This window comes from Scyliorhinus canicula, chromosome 6 (assembly GCF_902713615.1).
Source record: "Scyliorhinus canicula chromosome 6, sScyCan1.1, whole genome shotgun sequence".
Classification (NCBI taxonomy): domain Eukaryota; kingdom Metazoa; phylum Chordata; class Chondrichthyes; order Carcharhiniformes; family Scyliorhinidae; genus Scyliorhinus; species Scyliorhinus canicula.
Window position 1 is genome coordinate 203,437,340 of NC_052151.1, and position 23,850 is coordinate 203,461,189.

At 46.6% G+C, this 23,850-nt stretch overlaps 1 protein-coding gene and 1 non-coding gene across 2 annotated transcripts in view; one reads left to right on the top strand and one right to left on the bottom strand.

The window, feature by feature from the left end:
* Window positions 1–10,607: 10,607 nt before the first annotated feature.
* LOC119967987 (NACHT, LRR and PYD domains-containing protein 3-like) overlaps window positions 10,608–23,850 on the bottom strand; it is a 56,650-nt gene continuing 43,407 nt past the window's right edge. Inside the window, exons 3-4 of the mRNA XM_038801087.1 lie at window positions 16,523–16,690; window positions 10,608–11,708 (exon numbers count right to left, since the gene is read on the bottom strand). Of these exons, the coding sequence (XP_038657015.1) occupies window positions 11,621–11,708; window positions 16,523–16,690 (256 nt within the window). The 3' untranslated portion in view covers window positions 10,608–11,620. The remainder of the gene's footprint in view (window positions 11,709–16,522; window positions 16,691–23,850) is intronic.
* On the top strand, window positions 23,366–23,519 carry LOC119968094. Its single transcript, XR_005461120.1, has one exon. It is a non-coding gene; the product is annotated as a 5.8S ribosomal RNA (ribosomal RNA).

A 23,850-nucleotide genomic window follows, 5' to 3' on the forward strand; every position in this document is an offset into this window, starting at 1 on the left:
TCAGCGAGTCTAGCAGCTCCACTTTTAGCTCCTGAAAACATCGCTGGAGAGTCTCCTGCTGCACCTGCGCGCACTGCCTCCATTCCTCGAGGCCGCCTCCGGCCGCCATTTTGATTCTCTTTCCCCACTTTTTCTTAGGCGCTGCCACCGCTATTTTGCTGGCCCCACTCCTGGTCAAGACCATAGATTACTGGGGATCCGCTGCAGACACCTTCCCACGTCGGGGACCGTCGAGAAAGTACCGCTGGGGGCCCTTAAAATAGCCCAAAAGTCCGTTCCTGGCGGGAGCTGCCGAACGTGCGGCTTAGCTCCGCATAGCCGCAACCGGAAGTCCAGATTTAGATTACTTTTAATGGTTATATTTATTTTTATTGAATTATCTTACATTGTTAACATACAGCTGCAATAATTTCAATAGTTTCGTTACTTTAAAATGCTGTACTATTTCTTGGTGCTGTGTGGATTCGAAATGCTTCGTTACTTGAGATGAACACGGGTTTCAGACGCTGCATGAGGCTGAGCTGTTGGATTTGATCTGGAATGTAGATACATAGAAACATAGAAGAGGATGCAGGAGGAGGCTTTTTTGCCCTTCGAGTCTGCTCCGCCATTTCTCGCGATCATAGCTGATCATCCAACTCAATAGCCTAATTCTGCTTTCTTCCCAATACATTCATAGAAGTCTGTGTCAGTGTGACCCTGTGTGAATTTGGGATGTTGTATAAGTCTCAGATACGAGGTGCTCCCTCACCTTGAAGGGCTGAACAAATTTATTGAATCTTGATGTTTCAAAGACGACGTTGATTTCAGAAACTGTATTAATTAGTGATGCTACATTTGCTCGCGTGTTTGCATTAGACTGCGGGAATGCATTTACTCCAGAGTGTGTTAGACTTGTTATACACCCCCCCCCCCCCCCCACACACACACACACACCAACCTCCCCCCCCCCCCCCCCCCCCTTACGAGACCCGAACCTGATGGAGTACGACCTCTCCCACTGAGGGGCGGAAGGAATCAGCGGCCGCATTAATTCCACGGGATAAAACCCGGCCGAGGTAGGCTTCCAAAATCGGCCCGGTTGCGACATGGACTGCTGCGCGTATGAAGAGTTCCTAAACCAAGGGTTGAAAATAAACCTTTCTTTGACTCTCCTTTCCAGAATCCTCTTTATCTGTCATATTTCTGACGAGGATAATGGGGAACCCATCCGAGTAACTGTCCGGGAAAACGGCCACCCGTTGGATATGCAGCTGGATAGGGAGGCTGGGGTTTCAGTAATCGGGAGACAGCCATGCTAGAAAATCAGGTCGGGGTTTCAACATCTAGGGTTGCGGCTCACTGTTTCAAGACTAGCAACCACATGGGTGAACCCCTAGCCATAGTCGGAATGTCTATGACCTATGGACAGGAGTCCGTTACGCTACCGGTCGCCTAGATTGGCAAAATTGTGTCCGGTTGCACTGGCAAAGGATCTTCCGGGTGGGCACCAGAGGCCTTGACGAAGTCTTGGAGAAGTACCGGGAGGTTCAATAGGACCTGGGAAAACATTTCTGGGCCGTGGCCAAGGTGCACGTAGACCCCAAGGGCCAACCAAAATACATCAATGTCTGCCTAGTCCCCGATGCGATTAATTCCACTGGATAAAACAAGGCCCATGTAGGAGCCAGGGTTCCCAAATAATCCCAGCTGGTGCTTCAACAGTTGTTGCATATACATATAAAAGTTTTGAGTCTCCTTTCTGGACCCCTCCTTGACTACCATAAGACTGACGGGCTGTGGCTGTATTAGACTGAGAGCCTGTATCTGTTCCAGAGCCTGCATTGAACTGAAGGGCTTCGTTTGTTCCAGTATCTTTATTAGACTTAGGGACTATATAAGATTGAGAGACTGCATTACTCCAAGTGCCTGTATGAGACTCAGGGGCTGCATTTATTCGAAAGTCTATATCAGACTGAGGGGCTGTATTTGTTACAGTGTCTTTATTAAACTGAGGGATTGCATTTATTCTCGTGTCAGTATTAGACTGAGGGACTGCATTGAAGCAGTGTGTGTATTAGACTGAGGGACTGCGGCGGCACGTGGCGCAGTGGCTAGCACTGCTGCCTTAAAGCGTTGAAAATCTGGGTTCGAACCGGCACCCAGTCACTGTCTAAATGGAGTTTGCACATCTCCCCGTGTTTGGGTGGGCCTCGCCCCCGCAACCCAAAGATGTGCAGGATAGTTGAATTGGCCAGCCTAAATTGTCCTTTAATTGGACAAAATACCTGAGTATATATATATATGTATATGTTTTAAAGATTGTGGGACTGCAACCAGAGCCTGCATTAGACTGAGGGGCCTCTATTTGTGCACATGTCTTTCTTATACTGAAAGAAACATTTAATCGAGATTCTGAATCAAACAGGGGTTGCAGTTGCAGAATGAGGGACTGCAACTTTTCCAGAGTCCATATTAGACTCAGTGATTGCATTTTTTTCTAATGTCTAATGTAGAAGACAAAGGGACTCTATTTGTTTGAGAACCTGAATTATTTAGAGGTGCTGCGTTCTCCAAATGCAATCATTGACAGAGAAAAAATACACGCGTTGACATTTCGAAATCGAATGAACACACCTAAGGAGTGGAGATGAACCGCAGAGTGCTGCGTTACGCCGTTGATGGGCAAATTGTAACAGTTGATGATTAATTCCTGACTAATCGAATCGAATAAAAAAATGTACAGTCGAGAATCACCAAGCTGGACAATCACACTTTTGGAATTGAATGGTTTCATTTAAATAAAAGAGCAACATCGGCCATTGAATTCGAATGGCTCATGAAAGAGAGTGTAAAATTTCGGGGTTTTTTCTAAGAGTTACAGCAGAGCGAAGGGTATCGCTGAATCAATAGAATAACCTAAAGAGTTGCCTGATGGTGCTGAATGAATATTGCCATGTGAGATTAATACATCTTTCAGTTTGCATTAGTTCCTTTGAAATTAGAATGTTCTAGTGTTGGGCATTGTCTTGCTTAATGTCAGAGCTATATCTAATTTATCAATGGGAATAAACTGAGCTTTTGTAACGTGTTTGTTCAAAATGTGAGATAACAAGTTAATTTTTTAATGTTGCAACGTCAGTGTCCCCATGGAAATCCTACAATTTATAAAATGACTGTTCTGCGAAAGCATGACTTCAGAGTTTGTTCAGAAGGCTTCGCCGCAGCACGAGGGAGCATATATATTAGCTTTTACCGAGAGAATGTATCTCGCAATTCAAAATAGCGTAAAAGTATTCTATACCATCATCTCTGTCATTGGTGTTCCTGGTAAGTGCCTGAAATCAGTGAAGATGTGTGCAGACTTGTGCTTTAACTGGGGTCTGATTTGAGTCTGCGATGATTATCATACAAATAGTGACATCGAAATGTTGAATATTCATCTTGGTTGAAACCATTCTTTCGATTGAAAATGTGGTTCCGTAACTCCAACATGTCAAGATATTGCAATTACGGGAATATTCTGATCCGTTGCCTTTTTGGGCAGAGAAAATAGAAAAGAATACTGGGAGTATCTTTCGTTGTAGAATTTTACTGCACGTGCGTAACTAACAGAAGTGGACCAAGTTGCTTCATGTACTTTCAACGCGTGTTTGAGGTGTCTGAGCAATCCACTCTGAAGCGTTATCTTGATTTACGTGTGTGCTCGGTGTGATAAATAAAGGGTTGATTTTTTATTGTTTGAAAGTGTTTCGTGAAAATGAACAACATGAAATCCATTGATACTGTTATATTTACTTTTTGCGTGGAAGTGGATGCTAACCATTGACTGACAATTGCACATCGGTATTTATGTATTTAAATATACGGTACTGTGAATTATTCTTATTCAAAATTGAGCTTCTGCAAATTATTCCTGGTGCTCATTATTCACCTTCCCCCTGTTTGGTGCTCAAAGTCTGTTGACCATACTGGCGGTCCAAATCATACTGGTGTGCGACTGGTGGTCTGCTTGCATCAGGCGCAACAGGACTGAATAGTCTGCAAAATCCCTGCGCTGATAGCCGAGAGGGTGATTAAGCACTGAGCGATGTGCTATCCATTCACAACTCAAGGAATAACTCTCATTTGTGTTTTGGGGGCGGTGATATTCAGGAGCAACGTGCCTGACTTCCAACTTTGGAGATGTTTATGCTAATTTGGTGAACACGAATTTGAGGTGTGATGGCAGAGATGGTAAAGGTATAGGGAAGGGAAAGTTAAAGGGGAAGATTGAGATCAAAACGAAACTGCTAAAAAAAACTCAGCAAGTCTGTAGGCAGAGAAAGGAGCTAACGTTTCCAGTCCAGATGACCCTTTGACAATGCTAGAGGCAGAGAAAGTGGGAAATATGTATGCTGTGAAGTGAGAATGAAAGATTCGTCATAGCCATAGAAACTCAGGGAAACGGTGTGCTAATAGCACAAAAAAGCAAGGGGAAAGAGTGCTAATGGCAGTCCCCGGAGAGAACAAAGGGTATGAAAGGCAAATTTGCAAGGAAACTAACGTCAGAGGGTAAACTGTGACAGATGTAGATGTGGGGGGAGGGGAAGGGGGAAACAAACGTGAGAAAGAGTCACGAAAGGTGGATAAGATGGGGGGTGAATATATATAAAGAAAGACAAGAGAGAAGTAAATGGTAAAAAAAACAGTTAAAATGAAATACGATGAAAACAAATGGGTCGAGGTGGGGTAGAGCTAAACATCTGAAGTTGTTGAATTCGATGTTGAGACCGGAAGGTTGTAACATGCCTGTCAGATGATTAGCGCTACCCCACCTCGATCCATTTGTTTTCATCCCATTCCATTTTAACTGTTTTTCACCATTTATTTCTCTCTTGCCTTTCGTTAAGTATATTCACACACACACACCCATCCTATCCACCTTTCGTTACCCTTTCTGCCCTTTGCTTCCCCTTCCTCTGCCCCCATATCTACATCTGTCATACTTTACCGCCTGATGTCAATGTCTCTGAAGTTTGGCCTTTCACTCCTTTTGTTCTCTCTGAGTACTGCCATTAACATTCTTTCCCTTTGCTTTCTGTGCCTGTCAGCACCCCGTTTCCCTAGGTTTCTGTGGCTATGGCTCATCTTTCATTCGCACTCCACAGCATAAATATTTCCCACTTTCTCTGTCTTTAGCTTTGACAAAGGGTCATCTGGACTCGAAACGTTAGCTCCTTTATCTCCCTACAGATGCTGCCAGACCTGCTGAGATTTTCCAGCATTTTCTTTTTCCTTTCAGATTCCATCATCCACGGTAATTTGCTTTTATCCAGGGAAGGTTGGGATTTTGTGTGTCATCTCCCTAACCCCGGTGAATGTTGATCTATCCTGTAGCATATTGTAGGTCAAGAAAGTGGACCGATTGCCAGGAAGTGCTGCTCATCCCTTCTTTAATATGTTTAAAATTTGGTAAGTGGGATGTCGGGCGAATGTTGAGGTGCTGGTTAAGTTTTTGTTCACCTATGACAAAGTGTGAAGTTATGTGTTTTGATGCTCTATCCAGCTTCCTGCCTGGGCACATACATATAGATTGTTGATTGATATTTGCCAATCTTTCTTCCTACAGTTAATGTCATGGCGATTGTGATCCTGCACCGGGGGAAATGTGGCCTCTCTTCCTGCACCACTCGCTATCTGGTGGCCATGGCAGCAGCAGATCTCTTGGTCATTATCACTGAGGTCATATTGAGGCAGCTAAATCGTTATTATTTCCGGGGATCTTTTCTGGACATCACACCTGTGTGCTCTGTGCATTTTGCTGTAGCTCGTGCAACCAGAGACTATTCTGTGTGGTTCACTGTAACTTTCTCCTTTGACAGATCTGTCGCCATTTGTTGGCAGAAGCTGAAAACTAAATGTTGCACCGTGAAAATTGCGAACTTGGTTCTAACAACAACCCTCATTCTGCTCTCAGTAAAAAATGTCCCCTATTACTTTGTATTTGAACCTGCATTGGTAATCTTGAGTGTGCCATACTTCTGCTTTCCAAAGTCAAGTTATTACACTGAACCTGGATGGGTTGCATTTGACTGGTTTGATAAATTTTTAACGCCATTGATGCCATTCGCTTTAATTCTCCTGTTCAATGCTCTGACAGTCAGACACATTTTATTCACCAGTCGAGTACGGAAGGCACTGAAGTGTCAGAGCCAGGGAGTGAATCAGAGTGACCCAGAGATCGAGAGCAGAAGGAAGTCTATGATTTTGCTCTTTGCCGTATCGGGCAGTTTCATACTCCTGTGGTCAGTGAATGTGACAGAGTTTTTATATTATGAAATTTCAGGAGCAAATCGTGATTATAACAATTATTATTTGTTGCTATTTCGACAAGTTGGGTCTATGCTGCGGAACCTAAGTAGCTGCACAAACACATTTATTTATGGGGTGACTCAGACCAAGTTCAGAAGGCAGGTCAAGAACGCAGTGAAATATCCAATGGAGTCATGTTTTTTAATTAATAAATTTAAAAAAACAATTGAGTAGTCCTACCCAAACGGTTAGGACAGGAAGCCACGATGTTGTTGCGTTAGTGGGTCCTGATCGGAGTTTAGTTGACAGTTTTTTCATCTTGTTGATGCGCATATGGACAGAGACAGGAGCGGACATGATTCCCATGTGAGCTGATATTCTTATTGGTCTCTGTCCACAATATTTTTTTAACCCTCTCATTCTTTCAAGTTAATGGATACAACAGTTGTTCTTTGAAAATAAATCCTTAACTGCTCTATCCATCAAAACTGTCGCCCAACGCCGAGCTCCCTTTTTATCCAATGTCCTCGAATGTGGCTTCCCAAACTGTTTCCAGAAATCCTTCCGCCCAACCCGGAAATCTTTCTGCCTATCCCGACAATCAATTGTCCGTTCCCTTCGCAATAACGAATGGATTCTTACCGACAGCACAAATGGCAGTCTCCGTGAAAATGGCAACGTAAAACTGCCTTCTCCGTCCCCTGCTCGGGTCCATTAATATCAGTCAAATTGTACACAGAGAACCATCATTAATCTTTGTTTCGGGCATTCCTGTATCAACCCTTGTCATCCCTGTCGGATCCACAGCCTGAAGCTCGGCTGGATCATTCATATTGTGATTTGCACACCAAACCCCACATCAGCAATTCACATCACAGTCTCTAAACATTATTATGAAGATTGACACTCACTACCTACTTCACGTGTGTCCCTGACAATTTTGCTGCCTCCAAATCAATACGTGGTAAAAAGGGGTTTGCCATTTGACTCTTGGATATCCTTCGAACTAAACATGCTTCTCTTAACGAAGAATGTATATTTCCGCATTTATGAGATTCCGCCATCTCCTTGTCTTCGCTCTTCCACTGCTAATATTGTAAACTTACCTTATTTTTCTCCAAACCACGGGCTGGACTTCCAACTTCAACCATCCATAAAAGTGAAACCTCCCAAAACTGCTTGCTGTGTCTTTTCTCGCAAACCTCCCCTCCCAACTTTCAACCGTGCCCCCCCCCCCCCCCCCCCCCCCACGAACTGAATTGGTCATCGGAGAAGCAGCGCTTTGTGACAAGAAATTCTCATCCTTGTTTCACATTCCTCCGTGTTTCCGTAAATTCTGGCCTCTTTTAATCCATTTTAATCGCAACTTGTTTTAATCACAGGGCAATTGGTGGCCACGCCTTCATCAGCCCAGGCTCCGAGTTCATAAATTCCCGCGCGTCTCCTGATCAACTTCTGAAAACATTATTTAAAGCCAGATATTTGACCAAACCTGTAATCTTCCCATTGAATAGCTCCATCGGTGCCTTGCCATATTTGGCTTGTAATGTCTCTGCGAAGAAGATTGTTAGGTTTAATAGCATGTAAGGTGCAAGTGAGGTCAGCGATATATCTGAATGGGTAAATGCCGAAAGTGAATTCAGGACATCTCCACTCGGTTTTTTCATGAATATATAATTCATTAGAGCAGTGGATAATTCCTAGCGTTTGACACTGGAGATACTCGAGTCAATTTACCTGAAATGTTGCAACAAACGAGAAGCAAGCCCACTGCTCGTCTGCAAGTGTTCCGCTGTACAACACTAAAGGTTTGATCACATGTTTCTGACAGAAGTGTGGAAAGAAGAACGGGTTTGTCAAAACAATGGGCAGCACTGTCCAAAGACGCAAGGAAGGGAAATAGATGCAGCCGAGCAGGAGGGAATGCAGTTACATAAAACGAATTTACATGTTGCGGTAACAAACGAAAGTTCTGAATTCCCACTGTCAGACAGCCCCTGAAGATGTGAACAATTATGTTTGCAGCAAAACAGTGCGATACAATTCAAAACGTTGTTTTCCAAGCTTCGGCTTCGAATTGCCACTGTGGTTTATTTGGTTAAAACGTCATTCAAGTAAGCCTCCAAGTCGCAAAATACATTTCCGTGCAGTTGTAGCTACCCTATTTTTGCAACACCTCCCGAAACGAATCGAATCTTCAAAGCTTTGACAGCTCAGTGCAGATACATCGGTAACAACAGTTGTCACATCACCCGTCACTGGTAAGGAGCGAGTGGATCAAGTTCGAAAATTTGTGAAATTAAGCGAATGGGAGGCTGTGAGCGAAATGCGCCAGAGAGGGGGAATTACAAATGATGTAAATGTAACAAACAGTGCCGTGCCTTAGCAGACAGCAAAGACAGCTATGAGACCATAAGACCACAAGATATAGGAGCAGAATTAGGCCACACGGCCCATCGAGTTTTCTCCACCATTCAATCATGGCTGATATGTTTCTCATTCCCATTCTCCTGCCTTCTCCCCATAATCCCTGATCCCCTAATTAATCAAGAATCTATCTCTGTCTAAAAGACACTCAGTGCTTTGGCCTCGACATACTTCTGCGCTGAGTTCCACAGATTCACAACCTTATGATTGAAGACATTCCTCCTCATCTCTGTTTTAAAGGATTGTCCCGTTAGTCTGAGATTGTGTCGTCTGGATCTAGTTTTCCTACTCGTGGAAAAATTGCCTCAACGTCCACGCTATCCATGATGTGGAGATGCCGGCGTTGGACTGGGGTGAGCACAGTAAGAAGTCTTACAACACCAGGTTAAAGTCCAACAGGTTTGTTTCAAACATGAGCTTTCGGAGCACTGCTCCTTCACCTAAGCTCGTGTTTGAAACAAACCTGTTGGACTTTAACCTGGTGTTGTAAGACTTCTTACTGCACTCTATCGAGGCCTTGCAGTATCATGTAAGTTTCAGTAAGATCTCCCCCCCCCCCCCCCCCCCCATCCTTCTAAACTCCAACCAGTACAGGCCCAGAGTCCTCAACCGTTTCTCATACGACAAGCTGTTCATTCCCTCCTCTGGACCTTTTCCAAGGCCAGAACATCCTCCCTGAGATACGGTGCCCAGAACTGCTCACAATACTCCAAATGGGGTCTGATCAGAGCCCGATACAGTTATCGAGGCTGAACAGCTTAGTCGGTAAAGCATCGGGTGGTTTTGAAAATCTGATGGTCCAGGATTCAAATCTCTCTTCAGGCGTCACTTTTGGCTCAAGGTGTCCACTCCCCATGAAACTACAATGGGAATAATGAGCAGTGTGCGTGGATTTCCCTCTGCCTATAGGCCAACAGCCTATGAGGAGCGGGAGTGGGCAATTCAGCCTCTCATGTTCCTCTGCAATTCAATACAATCATGGCTGATCTCCTCTCAGCCTCAACTCCACTTTCCTGCCCGTTCTCCATAACTGTTCAGCCAATTACTAATTAAAAATATGTCCATCTGCTCTTTACGTTTACTCAAAGTCCCAGGTACATCGCACTGGGGTACTGAATTCCACAAATTCACCACCCTTTGAAGTAATTGCCAAAACATATAGAGATATAAGGAGGACGGGAGCAGAGGCTCATGTTCATTTGGAGTTGGTGGGATCTGCAATACTCAACCTGAAAATGTGGTATATATGAATAATTTTAAAGGGAATTGGAAAGGCATTTGAAGAGGAGGATCTTGCAAACACACAATAAACAAAAGCAATGCAGGAGTAAAGAAAAAGGCGCGCATGTACAAGCATAACCTCACACCGAAACATGTGCAAATGCGCCCAGACACACACAGACAGACAGATTTCTAATTGAACATACAGTGACTTAGACAAAGGGAGAGAGGAACAGGAAGTAAACTCACAAATTTGCCTGGTTTCTTTTTCTGTATTTTTATGAAAATATGTGAATATTGGAAATATACAAATACATGCAGACAAATAAAAATTGAGAAAAACGATCATGGACCCAGGGGGACAGTTTGTCATAGCCAGCAGTGTCCTGGATAGGGCACTGGGCATCATGTGTGCTCCCAACACGGAATTTATAAAAAAATCCCTGACATTGACACGCACCGATTTATCATGGGGGGGGGGGGGACTTTAACTGTGCACAGGACCCACAGACATACAGGTTGAACCCTAAATCAGGGAAGACCTCCAACACAGCAAAATAACTCAGCATATTCATGGAGCAGATGGGGACGGTCGACCTATCGTGGTTCAACAACAGACAGGCTGTGCCCATGACTCTTCCCCCCCCCCCCCCCCCACTTCCCCATTGAGCTTGGACATGGCCCTCCTGGCCGAGAAGGCTTTCTGCGAGAAAATATCACAGGCCATAGACGAGTACATTTCTAATAACCAGGATGGGGAGGTCTCATGCTCCACATTCTGGGAGGCGCTGAAGGCAGTGATTAGGGGTGAAATTATTGCTTACAAAGTTCAAAGCGATAGAGAAGAGAGGGTGGCTAGGCAACAACCTCGACTCCATATTGGAGGTAGACATTTACACCATCCATTGCTATGTCCCCCACAGCATACTCTCCCATGCAATGGGTGTTTGTCCCTATTGGACAGTAGGATCTATTTCAGCTGAACAGACCCTGCCCATATTCTGAACCCACAGAGGTACACTTCTTCAAAATATTTCTATTGGAAATTTTGCACTTAATATCAAAACTTTGCAAACAATATAGAAGCAATAATAATAACAAAAGAATAACACCAACCCAAGTATCACCACGTCTGTGACAGTCATCCCAATTCTAAAATTTCCATACATTATTTACATTAGTGGGTATCATACAGTCTTTTTTGAGAAGTGTACTGAATGGGACTTTTAACATTCAGTAATAAGCATTATACACAACTTTACATACGTATTTACAATTATTGCCAGGACTTGGGATCACTTCTGGGCACTGATACAGAGCAGGAATCCTGGGTACTTTATTCCCAAAGCCTGGAATACTGAGTGCAGTGCAATTGTCAATGTCCCTCTGTAGCCCAGACTGATTCCCACTCTAGGTCCATCATCTTTGTACATTTATTTCCCTAATTCCCTATTGGGGAACATTCAACCTCGGATATCCTGCAGGAGCAGCGCTGTGGGGCCGGGAGGTGGAGTCTGGTGACCGTGTTGCTGGGCCTCTGACGTCACAATGGGAGATGACACTCACTCAGCTAGAGCTGGAAACTGGGAAACGGCCAATAGGATTTCAACCTGGAGCCCGGCCGGTTTAAGGGGCCGGACAGGAAATCAGAGAAAAATGTTCAGAGAATGAGAGCAGGATTAGTTGTAAATTGTAATGTTCACACTGTCACAATCAGTCCCACTCTGAATGCCTGCAGTGATTTCAAGAGTCTTTTCACATCTGGACTGAATTCATTCCACCTCAGCCTGAAACAGATTAAAGATTAAGCAGGAAAGAAACAGATTGAACATTAGTCTAAATAACAGGGAGAATATAACAGTCAAAGACAAATATTAACCATAAATATGACTGAATCCTATTTCTGTTTTGTATTGTTCTAACCCCAATGGAGGTCATAGGATCAGGACCATATGATTACCCATACCTCCCCGGAATATGAACTTCCCCTTTAAAACAGGCAAGCCTTCTCTTTTAAGGGTCTGGTTTCCCCTTGACAAGGGGAGTCCCGGCCTAGCTTTCATCGATGCGTTCTGCCTACTGCATATTCAATACTGGCGATGAGAATTCAGTGGAGCTGCCGTCGACAACAGTTACTATACGCGCGGCACACCTCATCTCGGCTACTGCAGGCCCCACTACAAACCACTGAAATGCCATTCATAGGAAAGCTGGAACCGTTTGATGCAGGTACAGATGATTGGGGGTAATATGTTGAACGCATGGGCTATTTTCTTCGAACAAATGCACAAAAATGCACATTACTGGCGAAGCACAAAAAACTGTTATATTACTGACTGTCAGTGTGATAAAGAGCTTGGCTCACCTGGGCACCCAAGATTCCCGGCCGTTCGCTGCCATGGTGACTCTGGTGGGGCAGTATTTTGATCCAAAACCACCGCTCACAATACGCCGTTTCCGGTTCCACACCGTTGCTCAGGCCCAAGCCGTGTCTGTGACAGACTTACTGGCTCACCTACAAAAACTGGCTGCGACTTGCAAATTCAGAAGTGACACTGAATAAGACACTCAGGGACCGTTTGGTGTGTGGACTCCGCAATGCGGCCACGCAACGGAAATTACTAGCTGAGGCCCACTAGGACCTTCAATGCACGGTGGTAATAGCTATCTTCAGAGAAAGCACCGAACGAGGGGTCCAGCAACTCCAGGGACTGACAGCCCTCATTCTGAGATGCCATAGCAAGCGCCAATCGCACTTGGCAAGACTTGAGGAGACCGATCCCCGACAAGGGGACACCTATCGGAGGGGCACGGACTGCCATAATAGAGGCCGGAGACAACGCCTGATGTTCTCTCCTGAGCAGGAGTAACAGGAATATGACCGCCAGCCAACAAGACGCCACAGGAACCAGAGAGACAGGAGGCACCGCGAGGATGTACTCGCCCGCCGACCCACCAGGCCCGACCACCTCCAGGTGGCAGGGCTTACTAAGTGGAAGATGCGGGCAGCACCGACCAGGAGTTACCCTGCATGGCTGTACCAAGACTAATGTCCATCAGATCTCCCGGCTGATTAATGGACATCCAATCTGCATGGAACTCGACACTGGGGCAGCAGTGTCGGTGGTCAGTCGCTGTACATTCAACCGCATTCGGCCTGGCCTTCTATCGCTTGTCCTGTCTGACACCAATGCGAGGTTGGCTTCTGGGAACCGTTGGCAATAGCGGCCAGTTCTGGTCGAGTATGGTCAACAGTCTGCAAACCTTCTTCTGGTGGTGGTCCTCGGGAGCTGTCCGAGCTTGTTGGAGCATGGCTGGTTATGCCACTTGCGGTTAGATTGGCAGGAGACGTGGCACATGCACCCACATGGCACTGAGGGACTTCTGACGAGGTTTGCATCGGTATTCCGGGATGGCTTAGGCACCATAACAGGAGCTGTGGCCCGAATAAGTGTGGATCCCAGGTTCGACCTCGCTACTTCTGCACCCGACCTGCCCCGTATGCCTTACGGACTAAGGTGGATGCTGACTTGGACAGGTTGGGGAACTTGGGCATCATCCACCTGGTATAGTTCTTCGACTGGGTAGCGGCAGTTCTCCGAGTCATGAAACCACATGGAACAGTACACATATGTGGCGACTATAAAATGACAGTCAACCGGGTGTTGCGACTGGACCATTACACGGTTCACTGGATCAAAGACTTTTACTCGAAGCTCAGCAGAGGGTGCACATTTACGAAACTCAACATGAGCCATGCTTACCTCCAGTTGGTCCTGGCCCCCAAATTCAGATGCTTTATAACCGTGAACACACACAGGGGGCTATCTGAACACACCCACCTGCCCGATGGGGTTTCCTCTGCACATGCGGTATTCCAGCAAATAATGGAGAACATGCTGCGAGGCCTGCCATGTGGCAGTCGATCCCGACGACATCGAGATCATGGGTTCATCAACCAGGAGCATGTACAAAACGTGGCCTAGGTGCTGGAGCGTTTTGGGGATACCAGAGTCTGCCTCCGGTGGGAGAAATGTGTAATCAACTCCGCCAAAGCAATGGATCTCGCTCACCTCGGCTACCGCGTAGACTGCCATGACCGGTGGAAGTGAAGGTTGAAGCAATTTGGCAGGCTCCTGTACCAGGTGGCAAAACGGAACACTGTTTGTTCCTGGGAATGGTAAACCTCCATGGCAAGTTCCTCCCAAACCTAGCCACCACGTTAGCGCCCCTCCGCCTTTTGTTGAAGAAGGGGCAACACTGGGAGTGAGGCCGAGAGCAGCAAGCATCTTTCGTCAAGGTGAAATAACAACACTCCTCATCAAGACTGCTAACTAACTTCCACCCATCCCGGCCAATCCTGTTAACCTGCGACGCCTCTCCATATGGCATTGGGGCCATCCTTGCACATGAAATGGACGACGGATCTGAACTTCCCATCACCTTCGCCTCAAGAACGTTGGCAGACACAGAGAAACGGTATGCCCAGATCGAGAAGGAGGCTTTGGCTGTCACATTCAGGGTCAATAAATTCCATCAATATGTTTACGGGCATCGCTTCACCATTCTCACAGACCACAAGCCTCTCCTGGGGCTCAAGAAGAATCGGGTGGTCCCCCCCCCCCCCCCCACCCCCCCACTCTTTCTGCCCGCATCCAGCAATGGGTATTGCTGCTCGCAGCGTGCGACTATGTGCTGGAGCACTGTTCCGCGACCATAATTTCCCATGCTGAGGCGCTAAGCCATCTGCCCCTGCTGACTAGGCCACCTAAACAATTGACAGCCAGTGAGGTGATTGCCTCCCTCCATTTTATGGACTCGCTACCAGTCACGGCATCCCACATCCGCAGGTGGACACAGACTGATCCTCAGCTATCCCACATCCATCACATGGTGCAGTATAGGGCTCAGCACAGGGTTGTACCACAGTACCTAAAGGCCTACGCCACAAAGATGCAGGAGATTAGCATGCTCCTTTGGGATACCTGCATGGTTGTTCCCCAACGTGGACAAGACCCGATCCTGAAGGACCACCACAATGGTCACCCTGGTGTGTCCAAGATGAAAATGTAAGCTCAAAGCTAAATTTGGTGGCCCAACATCGATGCGGACATTGAGCACTGCGTCCAGTGTCAGGGACACCACAATTTGTCTCCTGCGGCCCCGCTTCATCCGTAGGAATGGCCAGGTCATCCATGGTCTCGCCTCCATATAGACTTTAAGGGCCCCTTTCAAGGGGCAATGTTCCTCATCCTCATCGGTGCCCAATCAAGCTGGATGGAGGTCAACAATATGGCAACAATATGGTCCAGTACACCATAGAGAAACTCCGGCACATTTTCAGCATACACGGCATGTCCAAGGTGCTCGTATCGGACAATGGTATGACGTTTACGAGTGTGGAATTATGCGGCATTCATGTCTGCCAATGGGATCAGTCATGTGAGGACCTCCCCAAACCACCCAGCTCAAATGGGTTGGCCGAGCGGGCACTGCAAACCTTTAAGGTTGGCATGAAGAAACAAACATTAGGATCCTGGGAGACCCACAGCAAGATACTTATTTTGCTCCTGATGGCCTGCTCCCCGCATGCCACGATGGGCATCGCGCCAGCTGAAATGTTGATGGGTCACCGGCACCGCACCCATTCGAATCTCATTCTTCCAAATATTGCCGGAATGTGCCACTGCACTCAGGACCCAACCAAGACAGACACATGTTTTCACAGGCCACTGCGCGAGTTGGCACCAGGAGTCACAGTCCAGAACATTGAGGAGATGCCAGTTGGAACCCAGGTGTCATGTTGGCGAAAACACGTCCATTTGTTTGCAAATATAGACACAGGGTCGCGGGTCTAATCGCCAACAATCTCCGAAGCCGGGTGCTGGCTTATCCCGTCACACCGGCTGTTGATTCAGACGTCCCATCTTCACAACTGTCCCAGCCACCCCTGTGAGCACCAACACCCCTAGCTCCACAGGTTGCTGAGGATTTAGCGGTAATTTTTGAGGACATTGAGATGCCGGACGAAGATTCGCCTAGCTCCAACTCGGAAACCGTGATGGATATTCTGCCACTGCAGGAGGTGCCACTACTGGCTCCTTCAGCCACGCGGGCATTGCCGCCATTGCCCAGATGCCTGTCACGTAAACGCCACTCTCCGGTGCAATATACGCCTCCTGGTGCCGCGAGGTTGGCGCCTGCATGCCATCCACAGGCGAAACAGTCAATAAGCACTTCCCCATGGATATGGATGTTGCTCCGGACAAATGAGGGGAGGGGAGTAGCATTATAACCTCAATCAAGGACCCAGGATCAGGACTATATTATTTCCCGTGACCTCCCAGAATATGAACTTCCCCTTGAAAACAGGCAGGCCTAACTCTTTAAGGGGGCGGGGTTTCATCTTCACAAGGAGAGCCACAGTTGTATAAAAACTCCGGCCTAGCTGCAGGTCGGGGATGGAGACCCTGAGGGGAGTGGAGGAGTACTGTAATTGTTTGGAAATCAATCTCGTTCTGTAATTTCTATTTTTGACTAAGCATTCTGCCTACCGCGGATTCAATAATTCCATTAAAAATTAATGCAAACAAACACTCACTCGATGACCATTAGACTCTTGCAGGATCGTATGAGGCTGCTGAGAGTGGCGGAAGACTGGTCTGTGAAGGTGTTTGAATCCAGGTACAGATCCGTCAGTGATTGGTTTTTGCCTAGAGCGGAGGCGAGATCCTCGACACAAGAATCTGAGAGACCAACCTCGCATAGACTGGGGACCAGAGAGAAAAAAATAGCGATCAGCATAAATTCCCAGTGTTTTTAAGATTATTATTCATACCAATAATAATGTGCATTGTGAGACACTCAAGAACATAACTATAGAAGAAGAAATAATATTGATATAATATTAAGCTACATTTCAGTTCAATGAGGTTTCTTTAGAATTGGGAAATGGTGACTTGATAGGATTTAAGCGACCAGGAAATGGGGCACAGGAAGCCAGATAATGAACAAAACGGAAATGCAGGAGAGATCTTTTTTGTATTAGATTGGATTTCCTTATTGTCACGTGTACCGAGGTACAGTGAAAAGTATTGTTTTGCGTACAGTTCAAACAGATCATTCCATACATGAAAAGAAAATACATCGGGCAAATATAAAATACACACTGTAAATACACAGACACAGGAATCAAGTGAAGCATACAGCGGTGTAGTACTCCTCAGTAGAGAAGATGTGTGGAGATCAGATCAGTCCATTGAGACTCCATGCAGCGGCAATTGAAATGAGTGACCAGAAATGAAAGGAAGCAACAAGCGAGATCATATTCGCATAAGAGGACCCTGAGAATCAGACCCACAGCTTGACTAAGTCCATTGGCTAGCGTAATATTATTAGTGCAATAATTTAAGGGTAACAGTTTAACTGTTTGTTGAATAAAGTTACTTGATTCATACAGAAAGTTGTTCTTTTTTTGCTCGGCAATAAAGATACCTGGATAAATATCTGATTAATAAACTGGTCAAAGTGTCTGAGGTTTTACAGCCACGACGGTGGTGATGGTCCAGAATGCACAGCCATCTACCAGGTGATGCAGGAGGTGGAGAAGGCGTCGGTAGAGGAGCTGAAGGCTAAGTGGGAAGTGGAGCTGGGGGAGCAGATTGAGGAGGGGACATGGGCGGATGCCCTGGAGAGGGTGAACTCCTCTTTTTCATGTGCAAGGCTTAGCCTCATCCAGTTCAAGGTACTGCACAGGGCTCATATGTCTGGGACGAGGATGAACAGGTTTTTTGGGGGTGAGGACAGGTGCATTAGGTGTTCAGGGAGCCCAGCGAACCATGCCCATATGTTTTGGGCATGCCCGGCACTGAGGGAATTCTGGCAGGGGGTGGCGAGGACGGTGTCGAGGATGGTAGGGTCCAGGGTCAAGCCAGGCTGGGGACTCGTGATATTTGGGGTTGGGGTGGAGCCGGGAGTGCAGGAGGCGAAAGAGGCCGGTGTTTTGGCCTTTGCGTCCCTAGTAGCAATGGAAAGATGCGAGACCCCCAAGCGTGGAGACCTGGATCAATGACATGGCGGGATTAATTAAGCTGGAGAAGGTCAAATTCGCGCTGAGGGGGTCGGTACAAGGGTTCTTTAGGCGGTGGCAGCCTTTCCTCAACTTTCTGGCTAGAAAGGGAACTAGGTCAGATAGGAAACTAGGTCAGCGGCAGCAGCAACCCGGTGGGGGGGGGGGGGGAAGGGTGGGGGGGTTTTCAGGGGGGCATTGTTTATGTTAATTTAATTTATTGTTAATTTATTTTGTTGTTTATTGGGTTGGGGGGGGGGTTTGGGGGGGGTTGTTATATGCGTTGATATGTGTGCCGGGGGGTATTATTGTTATTATTATTATTGTTCTGTTGTTATACATTTTTCAAAAATCTCAATAAAAATTATTTTTTTTAAAAACAGAATGCCTGGTAGAGGTGGGTTGCCTCACTTCCTTTAAAAAGTACCTGGGTGAGCACTTGGCACATCATAAATTCAAAGCTATGGACAAAGTGCTGGCAAACGGGATTAGTTAGGATGGTCAGGTGTTTTTAATAGGTCGGTGCAGAGCCAATGGCCAAAGGGCCTCTCCTGCATTGTATTTTCAGTGATTCAAATAGTGTCCAACACGGAGGAGTACTGATTCATTGGCTGAGGGAAGGTTGTTGGTGCCAATGAGTACAAGGTTGCTTGCCCATATTTGAGTTGATGCCATGAAACCTCACGGGTCTTGATTCAATCTTGAGAACTCCCAGAACAGCTCTCTCCTCATTATCTACCGGGTATTGGTAATTTGCATTGAACCATTGCCTGAGATGAAGGAAGGCAATCAGTACATTATTCCAGTCATGGATATGGCCACCCAATTTCCAGAAGTTATACCTTTCAGAACAATTACAGCTAAAGTAGTAGTGGAAAAGTTGAGGCAATTTTTCTCACTCTATGGCCTGCTCATAGAAATACAACGTGACCAGGGTTCTAACTTTATGTCAAAACGTTTCCAGGACATAATTCGGCGTTTGGTATCAAGCAACTAAAGTCGAGCGCCTATCACCCACATACTCAGAGAGCTTTTGAGAGATATCATCAGACTCTCAACACCATGATTAGGGCCCATTGCCATGAACATTCAAGACATTGAGACAAGGGATTTTTACTGTTTGCCAGCAGAGATTCTCCAAAGAAATCTACTGGGATTGTCCATTTGAATTGGTTTATGGCCATGAAATATGGTGTCTATTAAAGTCGATGAAAGAGAAGTTTCTAAAACAAAAGGATGAATCCTCAATGTTGGATAACATGAGCATGTTTCTGGAAAGACTCACAGGAGCTTGTCAGGTAGCCCAAGAGCATTTGAAGGTTCCAGGAGCAGGAATAAAAATGTGGACAGGCAGATATGTTAGGCCCAGACCATTCCAAGATGGAGATGAGGTATTGGTGTTGTTGCCTTTGCAGGGTGAACCTCTGAAATTGTAGGAAGGCCCAATTATGCCACATAAATAAATATGTGAAAAAATATAAATGCGGGGCAGAGTATAGGAAGGAACAAGTATGTCAAGTGGTAGACATTGTAGAAGAGGACAGAGATGGCAAGAGTGAGGTAGGGGAAGAGATTGACAGTTCACAGAGTGACTCTCCTGTGGTATGACTAGCAAATATGGTAATACTAGAATATTTCGATTCTGAGTTTACCTATTTAAAAGAAGAGCAATGAAAAGATCATATCAGGATACTACAAAAGCATAAGCAGATGTGTAGGGACACACCGGGTGTGCTACACTAACTGTTGAGGATGTGGAGGTAGGTGACTCCAACTTGATAAAACAACATCCATATCGACTGAATTCACAGAAACTATCTGAGCTAGAAGCCAAAATCTAATACATGTTGGAGCATCAGTTAATTGAGCCGAGTAAAAGTGGCTGGAGTTTGCCAGTCATGCTATTACCTAAACAGCATGGGGCAATCTGGTTCTGCATAGTCAATGCCATCAGTAAAACAGATTTGTATCCAATTCGAAGGTTGGAGGATTGTATCAATATGATAGGCAGTGCCTCATCCTGTTGAAAATCGATCTGTCAAAGGGATATTGCCAGGTTCCTTTCATGCCCAGGGCTAAGGAGATATCTGCCTATGTGTCTCAGTGTATCAGTGTAAGATGATGCCAATTGGATTCAAAAACGCACCAGCTACATCCCGGTGACTCATATACAAAGTAATGGCTCGAGTGCCTAACTGTGCGTTCTATTTGGACGATGTGGTCATTTACAGTAATTTTGTTTTTTTATAAATTTAGTGTACCCAATTCAGTTTTTCCAATTAAGGGGCAATTTAGCGTGGCCAATCCGCCTAGCCTGCACATCTTTGGGTTGTGGGGTCGAAACCCATGCAAACACGGGGAGAATGTGCAAACTCCACACAGACAGTCACCCAGAACCGGGATCGAACCTGGGACCTCGGCATTGTGAGGCTGCAGGGCTAACCCACTGCGCCACCGTGCCGACCGTCATTTACAATAATACATGAGAGGAACACGTGGAACAATTGGAACAATTCAAACAAATATTGTTGGCCAATTTAGTTATGAATTTGGCCAAAAACGAGTTTGCCAAAATAAAAATGGCCAACCTGGGACACCTTGTGGGTCAGGGATGAATGGTATCCAGAACAGCTAAAGTAAGGGCATTACTAGATTTCTCCATTCCAAAAACCAAACCCGAGATTAGGAGGTTCCCGGCATCTGCAAGTTGGGAGGAAATTTGTAGCTAACTTTAGTACCATAGTGGTATCTTTGACCAACGTAATGCAGAAACAAGAAAATAATGGTATGGTCTGCAGAATGCCAAACAACTTTTGAGAAACTGAGTACAAGTGCCGGCAGGTCATGTTACAGTTGTATCAGACTTTGGGCGCTAGCTATGAAGAAAGGTTGAGTAGATTAGGATTGTTTTTATTGGAAGGACGGAGGTTGAGGGGAGACCTGACTGAGGTCTACAAAATTATGAGAGGTATGGACAGGGTGGATAGCAACAAGCTTTTTCCAAGAGTGGGGGTGTCAATTACAAGGTGTCACGATTTAAAGGTGAGAGGGGAAAAGTTTAAGGGAGATGTGCGTGGAAAGTTTTTTATGGAGAGGGTGGTGTGTGCCTGGAATGCTTTGCCAGCGGAGGTGGTAGAGGCGGGTATGATAGCATCATTTAAGATGCATCTGGACAGATATATGAACGGACGGGGAACAGAAGTAGACCTTGGAAAATAGGCAACAGGTTTAGATAAAGGATCTGGATCGGCGCAGGCTGGGAGGGCCGAAGGGCCTGTTCCTGTGCTGTACTTTTCTTTGTTCTTTGTTCTACATTTGTCAGTGAACCAGTGTTGGCTGCCCCTGAGTCTTCAAAACACTTTAAAATGAGCAGGGATGCCAGCGACCTGGGGTCGGGGGCAGTGGTAATGAAGGATGAGGAAACAGGAGTAGATAGGTCGATGGGATACTTTTGGAAGAAACTCACTCCGTGCCAAAGAAAGCATTCAATCATTGAGAAGGAAGCCTGAGCATTTCCACTCGCCCTTCAACATTTTGAAGTATATGTCCAGCATGACAATAAACAAAGCTTAGTCTATAACAGGGTTTTTCAAAGTACGAGTTGTGACCTGTGGGGGGGCATGTGGGCGGGTGTCGGAGGGGGGGGGGGGGGGTCACGGAGCGATCAGTCGCGCTGTTCTTGATCACGGGAGAATCCCCCAACAGATGCAACCAGATTTTAAATTGAGAATGCCAGCCGGGCGAGGGATGGGATCCATTCGTATCCGATTCCAAGGTTGGAGGATTGCATTGATAGGATAGGCAGTGCCTCATTCCTGTTCAAAATCGATCTATTAAAGATGGAGTCAAATATAGAGGATATACCAGGCAAGACCAGTGTGTAGAGCAGACAGGGGTATGATAAGGCACATGGAAGAATTGGTAGGCTAAACTGCATTTATTTCAATGCAAGGAACCTGACTGGCAAGCCTGATGATCTCACAGCGTGTTGAGTACCACATGGAATTATGCCATTATTGCAATCACAGAAACTTGGTTAAAAGGGCACAATCGGCAGCTGAATGTCCCAGGGTATAGAAATTACAGGCATGCTAAGAGGGGGAGATAAAAGATGAGGAGGAATTGCATATTGATGAAGAACATCACGACAGTACGCAGGGATGATATCTTATGATGCATATCTAGGGATGGGTGTTTAAATACTCTAGGTCAAGTTGTCATACGGAAGGGGGAAGTTTTGGGTATTCTAAAAGACATTAAGGTGGACAAGTCTCCAGGACCGGATGGGATCTATCCCAGGTTACTGTGGAAAGCGAGGGTTGAAATAGCTGGGGCCTTAACAGACATCTTTGCAGCATCATTGAGCACGGGTGAGGTCCCGGAGGACTGGAGAATTGCTAATGTTGTCCCTTTGTTTAAGAAGAGTAGCAGGGATAATCCAGGTAATTATAGACCTGTGAGCTTGACGTCAGTGGTAGGCAAACTGTTGGAGAAGATACTGAGGGATAGGATCTATTCACATCTGGCCGAAAATAGACTTATCAGTGATAGGCAGCATGGTTTTTTGCAGGGTAGGTCATGTCTCACAAACCTAATAGAATTCTTTGAGGAAGTGACAAAGTGAATTGATGAGGGAAGGGCTGTAGATGTCGTATACATGGACATTAGTAAGGTGTTTGATAAGGTTTCCCATGGCAGGCTGATGGAAAAAGTGAAGTCGTATGGGGTTCAGGGTGTACTGGCTAAACGGATAAAGGACTGGCTGGGCAACAGGAGACAGAGAGTAGTGGTGGAAGGGAGTGTCTCAAAAGGGAGAAGGTGACTAGTGGTGTTACACAGGGATCCGTGCTCGGACCACTGCTGTTTGTGATCTACTTAAATGACCTGGAGGAAGGTGTACATGGATTGGTTTATGGCAGATGGAGTTCAATCCAGGCAAATGCGAGGTGATGCATTTTGGAAGATCAAATTCAAGAGCGGGTTATATGGTCAATGGGAGGGTTTTGGGGAAAATTGATGTACAGAGAGATCTGGGAATTCAGGTCCATTGTACCCTGAAGCTGGCAACGCAGGTTGATAGAGTGGTCAAGAAGGCATACAGTTGGCTGCAGAGCACCTCCGTCTGTTGGCTGCGGGACGTGAAGGCACGGTGGGGCTCCGGCCATCAATTCCGCCTCCACGCTGCAACGCCACGCGAGCGCCCTGACCACAGTGAAACCCCGTTTTATTTATCATTTGTGATGATCGACTGGTTAACCGGCGAGTCTCTCGCCGGTGATGGGCCGCGCCAGGCTGGGGCTCCCGCCGCGTTCGGCGGGCGCGTTTCGCGCGGTCCAGGTTCGACCCTCTCTGGAGGCGAAGGACTAAAGCACAGACAACTCTTAGCGGTGGATCACTCGGCTCGTGCGTCGATGAAGAACGCAGCTAGCTGCGAGAATTAATGTGAATTGCAGGACACATTGATCATCGACACTTTGAACGCACTTTGCGGCCCCGGGTTCCTCCCGGGGCTACGCCTGTCTGAGGGTCGCTTGACAATCAATCGCACTCGCCTTGCCGGGCGAGAGCGCGGCTGGGGTGTCGCAGAGGCGCTGCTGCTCGCTGTCGTCCTCTCTGTCCCCCTAAGTGCAGACCCAGAGTTCTCCGCACTGGAGAGTTTGACCCTTTCGATCGGTGGGTGGCGTCGGCCTCCGGGCACGTCGGCACCGTCGTTGGCCTCAGTCGCCCCGATTCCCCCGGCACGGCTGTCATGGGTTGTCGTCGCCAAGGGCTTTGACTGCCTCGATGTCGGGAACGGGCGCGCTGCTCCACGCAGGGGGCGGGCCAGGGTTGACTCCCTGACGATGCGCGCGTGCGCGCGC